General features: G+C 42.8%; 1 protein-coding gene across 1 annotated transcript; it reads right to left on the bottom strand.

The window, feature by feature from the left end:
- Positions 1-342: 342 nt before the first annotated feature.
- On the bottom strand, positions 343-9,676 carry TAGAP (T cell activation RhoGTPase activating protein). Its single transcript, XM_022560461.3, has 10 exons — positions 9,543-9,676; positions 8,810-8,890; positions 8,669-8,722; positions 8,289-8,355; positions 6,849-7,015; positions 6,001-6,162; positions 5,405-5,514; positions 3,809-4,004; positions 3,112-3,226; positions 343-2,436 (listed from the first exon to the last, which is right to left on the bottom strand). The coding sequence occupies exons 2-10, from the start codon at positions 8,834-8,836 to the stop codon at positions 1,166-1,168; spliced, it is 2,169 nt and encodes a 722-aa protein (XP_022416169.2). The 5' UTR covers positions 8,837-8,890; positions 9,543-9,676; the 3' UTR covers positions 343-1,165.
- Between the last annotated feature and the right edge of the window lie 1,748 nt (positions 9,677-11,424).

The following is an 11,424-nucleotide window of genomic DNA, read 5'->3' on the forward strand; positions in this document are numbered from 1 at the left end:
AACAATCAAGAAAACTGAGCATCGTAAAAATAAGGTTTTTAAAGTGCTGAAAACTTTAATTCACTAAAACCAGGAAATATTATATTTGTATACTAAATTTTCTGGCCTCTGAGTGACCGTTTGCCAAAAACTTGGCTTAAAGAGAGTTTTGCAAATTTCTGGAGGACAGGGATTGTCTCTTTTTCTTACACAGGAGATCCACATCTTGCCCTGCCTATCAGTCTAGGATAATGAATATATATTCAGTAAATGCTTGTTGAATGAACCAATGTGTGAATGATTTTCTTGGTGGGTTTCTATGAACTGAGGGAGAAGAGGCAACATATCAGTAAAGAATGAACATTTTTGCTTTGAAATAAGGAAGGCAATTTATTGTAGTGAGATTATACTGAAGTTGTACCTATGCCCGCCAACGCATATAAAGTAATTCCCTCCACACTATTGAAGAAGACACCAGTGAACTACAAAGAAACTAAAAGTGCTGGAAATCAGTTAATGATGCATAATAATGCATTTTCACTAACTTACCTAAATTTAAAATTAGATGATTAGAGGACATATTGAAGTATTTTTCATACATATTAACAACAACTTTTTCTTTTACTGGAGCTTGCAATGCCTTTGATAACTCCGAACAGTGACAACTCTATTCCTTGCTGTTTCATTCATCTTACTATGGTAACTAGTTATCACAAAGCTGCTAACTAGAGGAAACTTCTAACAGAGACTTAAACATTTTCCCCTAAATGGAGTTTGTGGAAAATATGAAAATTGGCACACTGTTTAGGCAACATAAAAAAAGAAAAGACTATTTTGAAACCCTAACCACTAGAAAAATGCCCCAGGAGGCAGAGAGCAGCCATGCAGTTTAGCGCAAGTTCACAAACAAATATATACACATATCAACGTAGACCTCTTTGCACCCAGCGCCTTGTCTAGAATGCATTTTGTACATTTGCTACATGTTGTACAAATGCAGGGGCACAGACACTGCCTGAGTGCCGTTGAGGAGCTGGGTAGCTGTCCTCTCTGAGGAGGTATCTACACAACTTTCCAACGGAGCTTATTCACGACTTTTTGGAAAACAGAGTCTAAGAGCAGCTCTTTACACAGCCTTGTGTGTACAGAGGTGCCACGCGCTGTGTCTGGGTGACGGGTCCACCTCCTAGATGTAGGATTCCTTAGCGAATCGGAACTGATCAGCATCAAAGACGGGCTGACTACACCGCCGGGCCAGGAGGGCCTGCTTGTTCTTCTGTTGAGACTCAGACACAGTTCTCGGCCGATGCAGCTCAGGTCTCCTGGTGACAGTCACCTGTCCTGTCGTGTCTATAGAAGCACAGGCAGTCCTGCTCTGCTTCCAGCTCTCCGTCCTGGGCCACAGTCGGGGCCCGTCCAGTGGCTCCTGACTGCATATATTTCTTGAGTCCCCTCCGTGGTGGACAGGGAGAGGTGGCGGTAGCCGGGCGTCCAGGCTTAGCATCCTGGCCCTCATGCTGCCAACTGTTTGGCTCCCGTAGGTGGCGAGCTCCAAGGCCTGGTACCGAATGGCCTCCTCATAAGAGGGGGGGCCGCCAGGGCTCCTCTGATCCACCGGCTGGAACGCGTTCTCCACCGAGAGGGAGTGGGCCCCCGAGTTAAAATCCACAGCTGTTTGGCCGTGGGTGTCAGGCAAGTTTTCTTGGACGATTCGGCCGGCAAGCTGGCTTTCTTTTTTAAGACCTTTCTTTACCTGGTCTCTGGCGCAGCCCTTGGATTTCGCAGCCACAGTAGAGCTGCGGGTTTTGGTTAACACTTTTTGGTGAGAGGCAAAGGAGAATGACATGGAGTGTTTTTTTATTTCTCTGTCGGGCTTACTTTTCTCAGTCTTTGTGAAAGACTGATGTCTGGTGAAGAAGTTTCTTTTGGGACTGGAAGGAGAAGCCAGGGCTGAGCTGTTGGAGAGCACGTCCAGGGAGCCACTGGAGACGGCTTTGGGGGTCAGTGTGCACGCTGACACCAAACCCTGAGCCGGGCTCTGCACCCTCGGGTCTCGTGGCCCCTGGGTTTTGCCTTCCGCTGCAGGAAACACCTCCTCTGGAAACGGGTCCTCGGCTTCCTCACTTGCAAAACAAGGGGCCGCCTGGGCCGCGGTGAAGTCATCCTCACTTCGCGTGAGTTTCGGGTTTGCTCTCCTGCCCTCAAGGCACTCCTGCGAGGATGCCGCCGTGCTGGGGTCCGAGTACCTCCTGTCTGGTTGCCCGAGGGAGCCTTTCAGTCTGGGCGCACTGCTGAGGACAGGCTCCCAAGGGTGCGGTGGGCCTCTGGGCTCCAGGCCGGCAGCCGGGTCCGAGGACCGTGGGGGCCACCTGCTCAGGGACCCCACGGCGCTGGGCTCCGCGTCGGGGTCGGGGTCGTTGCTGTCATAGGCCGAGTCGTTCTGCAGGGTCGACACGTCTGGGGGAAGTTAAGGGACGGTTGAGCTTTTGTTCAGTTACTTTTAGAAATAAACCTAAGTACCGTTCACCTACTTATTTCAAGTATGGTGCCAGGGAATTTGGTGATGCTAATTTGGGGCTTGGTATGAAAGAAACTGGCCACATTAAAATTCTGTTTCTTTCCATATCTACTGTTTTGAGGTGGAGAAGATAAGTAGGAAAATGAAGTGAGAGACGGAGGAAATGAGAAAGGAGAGAAAAAAGCATTCCACTGAAAATTTATTGATCTTAAAATTTAAAACTGATCCTTTGGATGGCTCTTTTGACTGGATCCATCCCCATTTTAACAGACCCATATTCCACTGTGTGGAAACAGAATTTTCTTACGCCAACTCTCTAGCTAAAAGTTACTTAGTAAAATTAGCAGTTCTTCATGATTTAGAAGAGGAAGGGGAAGGTTCCAGGCTGAAGCTGAATGAGTGTCTGGAGCCCGAGGAAACAGTGCAGGAAAACTCAGGAGAAAAGTTTCCGTGTTTAATGACTTCCCTACAGACTGGAGTCTACTCGGATTTGGTGATGTGTGAAGGTAACTTCTGCTTCAGATACCAGGGATGCTTTACATTACTGGTCTGGACTGGTAGCTGGCCGTGAACTTGACCCCAGAGTCAGAATCAATTGAGAGCACCTTCCGCACCTGAACTGTCAGTGTGTTCCAGGGAGTCATCAGAAGCAATTCTGGAATGCCCTGGCATGTTCTCCCCAAATATTTCAAAGCAGTTATCGATGAGGAATTCCACCAGCGTCTTAACCTGTGAGGAAAAGTTAACAGGTTGTCAGCTTAACGAGACCTTTATTTATTTTTAAAGGAAGGGTGGTTAAGAATGGGGACATGGCGGGGGTCAGCAGTTAGGGAGGTGCCAAAATGTCATGAGAGATCTTTATGTGTCTGAAAGGAGCATCCGGAAAATTGGTAACAATCACCTATATGAAAATTATTTTTGAGACATGCACTTTTAATTTGTGAATTAAAAAAAATCTATTACATTAAAGTAACAAAAATTTTCATTTAAGGAGTCTCCCAGATTGGTAGCTGAGCTGACAGAGTGTGATGCACGAAAGAGAGAAAAGTGAAAGGGCCTTTCCATCCTGGGACACAGTCGTGTAAAGATGGGTATCGATTGTCCTCTGTCTCGTAGGATGATAGAGGACGCAGGCCTAGCTTTACTCAGTTTCATCCAATGTACACACCCAAGAGAATGGAACTATGACCAAAGCATTTGCCTTTCGTATTTTCACCATGATCTCGACTGAGTCAGAGAAGTTCACGGGCATTTTATTGCTTGGCTTTTGCAAACAGACGATGAGTTTCTCAGAAATAGACAGAAACGAACCTTATCATTCAGGTCTCTCCGGGCTTCGAATGACAGGTTTTGCTCATTCTCCGGGCTCAGCACATTGGGCCCGATGCAGATGGCGAGATTGCTGGCATCCATCCTGTTGACCTCAGAGTTCTTGCTGATGACGTGGAGCACGGAGACCAGGTGCTTGAGCAGCAGGTGGTTGGGCTGCGGGAGCTTATCTGCAACCCTGGAACGGAGTTCGGGAAGGCTGGTTTTAGGGGAGGCTCACAGCCTGTCTAGCTTGAGGGTGGCAAGTTGAAAGTTTCTGCCTAACCCAGACTTCCTTTAAAATGAGGAAGGTTCATTTTCACAAGAGACATTGTGAAACGTTCATTCAGACACTTCCAGTGGCAACCGACACGGAATGAATCAGTTAACCACAAGATCCTAAAGCCCTAAAAAACTGGCCTTTATGATCAGGACACCAATAACATGGCCCTTTATTCTTTACATAGATCTTAAGTTACAAAATATTAACTCCTGCAGTAAAATACATAGTTTAATACATTTTGAAAATCATTTTGTTGAGTAACCATTTAGCCATGTAGAATGTCTTTCTGCTTCTAACACTGCAAGACTATTTTTTTTTAAAGAATACAGTCATTTGCCTTTTTAAAAACTGTGCTCATCAAATGAAGATGACACATTTTTATACCATTCTGAGAAATCTTTATGGAGATTAAATCAGTTTATAAGAGCATGTTCATAAAAATTGTGACAGCAGCACTTAAATGGCAACATTGGCACTACTACCAATAAATTAGAATTGTAAAGCTTCATAGCTTCAAAAAATGAAATGGTGTCTCTAACATAAGGATCGTTCATTTCTCATTAGAAGATATTGTTATGAAAGAGCTTTGTGTCTGTAAGCAGAAACTTATTGTGATAATCATAGGGACAGACACACTAATGTCTTCAATTCAATAAATATTTCATTGAAAATATTTAGCCATGTGAGACAATCGTAATATATAGACAGACTTTCATAGGATTTGGCAAAAGCGCTGTTATTTTAGCGTTGGGTGTTTAAGATTTCCTAGTCTCTAACAGGTCACACTTCCATTTATATATGGAATTGTTTTTGCTGTGGTTGGAATTTGTTTTTATATAGTTTTCATTTGGGTTAATTATAAGAATATGAAATATGCTATGGAATTTTATGAACAAACAACCCCTTCCAGATTGTTTACTATGCTTTAAGGGATGTTTTGTGGGAGAACAGTTGCTTTGCACGACACCAGTGTACAGGTTAAGGAGACCCCAGATTCCTACACCTGGCTGGTTACCCTGCTTTGAGGCTTTCATCTATGAGTTTGTTCCATACTTTCTTGAACTACTTATATTTTTAGACTCCCCACCTCTTGGGATTTGTGAGTACTGAAGTCCGCTTTCTATCTTTTGAAGAGGTGCTTCCTTTCATTTGGCTAAGACTACTTTTTAAAAATGTCCAGGGTACCTCTAGATTTGTATTCTGGGAGTGGATGAACAATTCCACTCGAACTCCCTAAACATTGCAATATACGTAAATCACTCTGACAGTCATGTGCAGAATCAAAGGATGGAGACCGTACGAGGCTGGCAACTTACTGCTTCAGGGCCTCGATCCTGTCCTCTTCACTCTGCTTCTCCAGGGCACCCATCCACTCCTCAAACAGGTCGCAGGACAGGAGCTTCAGTGGGATACTTCTGAGGAAGTCCTGGAGCGTGGGAGGGGACCGTTCATGTTACACAACGTGCTGCCATCATTCCACCTCGTTTGTCGAATCTCAGGGACTCTGTGCTCATCCCCTACATAGGCTGCGCCCTTTCCTTCCTGCGTTCATTAGTCTGGAGAAACCTCTCACCTGACTTGTCTCTCAGCAGCTTCCTAACAACAGGCGCAGTCAGGCCATCATCCAGGGGGCCACCAGACTTAGGGGAATGGACTCGGCCATGGGACAATCCAAGTGCTTTTCCTCAAGTAAATTTCCTTAGGGGGAATTTAATGCATCACTTTCTGTTGGAATCTGGGGTCACAGAAACAGAGATGCTTATACCAATAAATAAAGGCTTAACTAAAAAAAATTAAACTCTAAGATCAGTTTCCTTTGCTTTGTAGGGTAAAGAGCCCATATCTTACTTCCTGAGCATCCATGTGTGAGAGCCCATCAGCAGGTCATTTGGCACCAATGCTGTGAACTCACCTTAAAGACCACCGCCAGGAGGTGCACGGGGAGACTTTTCAGATCCACCACGCCTCCGGAGTTGAGCTCTTCCTTAAGCTCTTTACGGGCTTTCTCGTTGGCTGCTTTCCTGAATATTCCTTCAGTGGAAGGGCCTTTAAGGCACAGTATAGTGAGAATATCCTAAAGGAAAGGATAGAAATAGGAGGTGGTTACCCTTGGTTTGAAGACACGCTTCGCTGCTACTAACACAGGAAAAACCTATGTTTTGGTAGGAGAGAAAGAATTAAAATAGTGGACATGAACAGTAGCTAACTTCACCTGTAATAAAACATCCTCTCCATAAAAGTTAGTTCTCAAGGATCCTAAGACAGTCTTAACAAGAGACTGTTAATGCCAGTTTTTCCTTTCGGTCTGGTTGCTATCAACTGTCTCCCTCGGCCCTGCCATTTTTCTAAGAGGAGGTAAATTGTGAAAGCTGGAATTTGCACATTCTAAAACTATTTCAGGCCTCTCTCCTTTCAAGTCATTCCATATAAACATTGGATTTCTGATCATAAACTCTATAAATCTCTGTCTCTTGATTTCTCAGAAGCTACACATTTTCAGCATTCTTCTCTCCACAAAGTTAGAAGGATGGAGGGACCATCAACCTGAGCTCAGTGGCAAATGCAACTAATTTCTAGGATGTAAGCAGCCAGGTGTTCTCCTGACTGCATTCCTAAGTGGGAACACCGCTTCCAAACGTGGGAAAAAACCTAAAGATTGGCCCCAACAAGTTTAGCATTGAGAATGCCGTTCAGCTTTCCCGAGGACTTTTCACAGCTGGCAGAAAGCTGAAGTAGGTTCACGCGTGAACGTGCACCTACCTGAATGGGTCTGGGGAGTGTGTCATTGTCACTGCAGATAGCTGACAAGGGCTGATCAAATAGGGATGACCTCAATTCTGGCTCTGAAGCCCCAGAAAAATCTGATGAAGAAGAAAGCCTTCTCATGAGAAAGAGCCAGTTCAACACCTTCTTTCTCTTCTTAATTTCTACAGCCAAGAAAACAAAGCAAAGAGAAATTAGATTAAAATATTGATAAGCAAGGATCCAGATAAGACAACGGATATTGTCATCTATGGTTTGCCGTGTGGGACAAATAATATTGAAAAACCGAGAAAGCAAAGGATGTGAATCTTAATCTAGAAAAATCAACCTGAAAAACAACTGCATTGTTACCAGGGCAGCCAGCCCCTAAACAGCAACACCAAGGTTCCTCAAAGACTCCACCTTTCCTGTTTTTACGCTTTACCAGCTGTTTGCTACAGAAAATGAGCAAAACCTAGCTAAGCAGATCATAAACAACCATCTTAACATATTGACCTTAATAACCACGGTGGATATTTCTGATGTGGAATAGATTATTTTAATTTCTTCCTTTGACTAGTGAAGAAAATGTAACTTATAGAAAGAGGAAGTGACTTGCTCAAGACCATTTTGAAGGCTCTACACTGGGCGGGCCATTGAACAAACCTCTGTGGCCATGCTAACACTCACCACTAGGGGGAGCTACACCACGCCATCTGTCTACAGTCACCTGCAGGGTTTTCCCAGTGGATGCTTTAGGGAAGGGCGGGCACAAATTGCTGCAGGAAGGTTTGAACCTAGACCTTTTATCAAGAAATTTTATCCTTGCAAAAGCTTGAAGACGTGTGCAATGCGTATAACGTCTAACAAGTTTCCTTCTTTCTCTGTTTTCTCTCTCCTTCCTTCTTTTTTTTCTAATTATAAAAGCTACATATTCTAAATGCATTGGCATATGTTTCTATACTTTTTATACCATCAAGTGGAGGAGGATGGATAGAGAACTGGCTTGTCCTCATAGTTCAGGAGAACTGGGTCAGGGTTACTTTATAATGCAATGAATTGTGGAAAAAATTGAGTGAACGGTGGGCCCTTTGGGATTTGAGATTAGTAACAATTGCTTCATGCGCTCTTAGAATCATTCTCCGTTAGAGGAGGGCGAAAGTGGTACAGGCAACTGTGTATTTTTCACATGTATGCACATTTTAATTGTCAAAACATAAATGCCAGGAGACTTGTAACTCCACTAAAACCCCTCTGGAGAGCTGGGGGGTTGGCTTAGGGAAGATCTTTTCTATCAGAGCGCTGGCTCTCTAGTGAGCTGGAGCCTTCCTGCCATGCAAGTGTTAATGTTCTGTGGTCTTTAAAAGAACACTTTGAAAAAAAAATTCCTAGTAAAGCACTGTGGTTTGGCAAACTAAGAACCTCTACATAAAAGATCTGTATGTTTTCAAAACTCACCAATTAGCTGGCAGAGACTGTTTTCGCTCTCACATGATGCCAACAGAGGATGTTCCTTGATGTCACCCTAAAAATAGATTTATTTTAGTTTAAGATAATGACTGAAGAAATCTGCCCAGTCTTTCCCCACAAAATACATTCAACATTTGATTCATATCAAAAACTAGTCAAGCGTCCGTTAATTTTTTCTATCTTCCAGCATCAGTGTTAATGTCCTGCTTATCATGATAGAAGACCTCAATTAATATTAGTCTTTAATTTACTACACTTATTATGTTGATTTTCTCTCCTGATAACTAAACAATACAAATGATATTCAATTAAAATAAAGTTTTCCATCTCACAGTGCAGATAAAAAGTTTTAAACATTGCTTTCTTACCTCTGATTCACATTCAATTAATGTCTCCATATTACTGGCATTTAGTGTTTTTGACTAAAAGAGAAAACACTAAATTAGGTAAACCTCTTTGACTCTTGCCATGAGAAAACATGAATTAATAAATGTAAGAAGGGCGCATACAGCATGGCAGCTGCTTGTCAACTTCATTAGAGTTTGGGCTGACTGTCCAGTGATGAGCTTTGCTCCTGTGTGGCCTTGGCTCTGTATAAGAGAAATCATATGGGAATAAGTTAGGAGGGATATGTGTAATGCATTGGCCAATTTCAGTGCCACTCTGATTAAACACAAAGTTTGAAACTACTGGGTAGAAAAGTTTTCATTTAAAGTCAGTTATACACCATTGTAAAGCAATTATACTCCAATAAAGATGTTTAAAAAAATAAAGTCAGTTATATGTTACCAGATGTCTTATGCTATTAAACGCAACATCTGAACACGCTTATTTCTAAATGTTTTAAACCTGATATCTTCATCATGCCAAACTTTGTTATTCATTTATTACGTTCCCATCAGGAGATAACCTGGATAACAATTACAGTAACAACTAACTCTTATTTGGAGAGCTCACTGTGTGTCAGGGCACTGTATTAAGTGCTTTGCACAGATTTTCTCATCTAACCGGAAAAGGAAAAAACGTATTCCCAGGATGCTACTTATAGCAGACATACAACAAAGATAACGTGTACAGAATTCCTATACCCCAGAAGTGCAGGCTTCACATTATGTGTTTATTCTTTATAACACTATTTGTTGCATATTCCACGGTGTCACTGTTTTCTGTTGGATAAGATCTTAAAGCCCAGTGACCCGCTAGGCAGCTTACTGTCTTGTCATGTTAATTTATGGTACTTACCCTCGGAGGGCCTCCACCCAGACTTCTTTTACCTCCCGTGAACTGTGGAAAATGGGAGAAACAGCATGACACTCTGCTCCAACTAATCCACCGTCAGTGAGGAGACTGAACTGCTCTAACTTCACAAGTTCTGTGTTATAAGGGAGAGGGGGCGGGCAGGTGGAAATTCAGAATATTACTGAGACCGGAAAGAACATCACGGGCTGTCACCGGGACAGAGTCAGCCAGACACTGTAGAGCTCTCACTTCCTCATTCCTTTTAGGGCAGCTCTGGTTCTTTTTTTTTTTCTTCTTCTTCCACTTCAAAGCAAGACATCTGTAAACTACTAAGAGTGGAAAAGATGACATATGGCCATAGGTGAAGGCTCTGATTAATCTCATAGGTGGGATGTATGAATAAGAAATTGTGTTATTCCGTACGTAAACATCACTGTATTTTCTAAAGTGGTAATTTCAGGTGCCCTTTTTTTTGTATCCTGTTTGGGTGCTGTCTCCCCTCCCACCCACCATCTCCTCTGTTCACCAGTCACTATACATTGATAAGCACCCTCTAGGTGCGGGATGTTGTCCCTCTAAGAAACCCAAGACACGCTCCCTCTTTTGAAAAGTAGTCACCATCCAAAGCCAGGTCTGGAATTAGAGAGTCCACCAGAGCAGGCTGTCAACGTATTAACCTCTTCTTTCCCTAACTCAATACTTAGGTCATAGTCAGATTAGATCTAATTCTGTCATGGGAGGTAAACAAAAAATTCTTTTGGTCAGACCATTCGAAAGCAGAAAGGAGATGGTGAATTTCATCTGTGGATCCTGCCTTCTGGGTAAGAGAGAAGGCTGGACTTTTCTGTGGCTTAAGGCTGCATATGAAATGACTCAAGTTCCTCGACAACAGAATGGAGACATAAATTGTGACACATTCACACAGTGGAGTCTTACAGAGCCCTAAGAATGAATAGTGTATAACTACATTCAACAGTACGGTTGGGTCTCACAAAATAATGTTGAGCGAAAGAGGCCAGACACGAAAGATTGCATCTTGCCTGCAAAGCCCCCAAACAGCAAAAGCAATCTGTGCTATTAGAAGCCACAATAGCGTTTCCCTAGGGCTGGATAGTGACTCTGAGGGATCAGAGAGGGGCTTTGAAATGGTCCATCTCGTGGTCCAGGTGCTGCTAGGCTTAGGTGTACATTTCTGTATGTATGCTATTCTTCAACAGAAAGTTTACAACTACCTTGACTTAATTCATTATTAGCGCCTGTAATTCTAAACCTCCTTTTATATTGATAGCGCTGTTGTCTTTATACTGAAAGGAGGTCCTGATTAGGCATGTTTTGGGAAACTGAAGCACAGAGCTGTTAAAATGTGCCCGGTAACTCGGAGTCTCGGCGGGTGACCTCAGGACAGAACCAGTGTCCAGGCTTCCAGCCAGAGGCGCCCTCTCTTAAAACTGCCAGAGTTCAGGCAGCACCCCCACCACATCTGTAGACGTTATTGCTCTTTCACCCTCCCTCTTACAAACCTCTGAGATGAATTCACTGATTTTCATTATTATTATGAAAAAGGGCATTTATGCTGTCCTCTCCTAGAGTCAGACACATGGAAGGTACTCAATAAATAATTTCTGTATAAATACATTTACTTATGAAATATTCACAATAGGATATTACTATAATACATATTCTTTGCTAATACGTATTTTATGAACTTTCTCATTGGATACTTTCTTTGGTTCTTCTAAGAAACTTAATGTTTGCACTGCTCTTACAACTAAAGCATCCATCCTCAATTGACATATTTTCCTCTTTTTAAAAATGAAGACCATATTTTTTTCTAATCCTTAGGGCTGCTTATGTTATGCCCTATACCCCACAATACACATTCCAC

This window comes from Delphinapterus leucas, chromosome 12 (assembly GCF_059928025.1).
Source record: "Delphinapterus leucas isolate spDelLeu-1000000601 "Yukka" chromosome 12, BTC_Dleu_Yukka2, whole genome shotgun sequence".
NCBI lineage: Eukaryota > Metazoa > Chordata > Mammalia > Artiodactyla > Monodontidae > Delphinapterus > Delphinapterus leucas.

Bases quoted from the DNA above. Each gene is read 5' to 3' on its own strand.
- TAGAP (XM_022560461.3), bottom strand. From the start codon at position 8,836: ATGAAGTTGACAAGCAGCTGCCATGCT. The intron at 8,356-8,668 runs GTAAGAAAGCAA...ATCTATTTTTAG, and splicing joins TAATTGAATGTGAATCAGAG to GGTGACATCAAGGAACATCC. The intron at 3,227-3,808 runs GTTCGTTTCTGT...TTTTCCTCACAG, and splicing joins GGAGAGACCTGAATGATAAG to GTTAAGACGCTGGTGGAATT.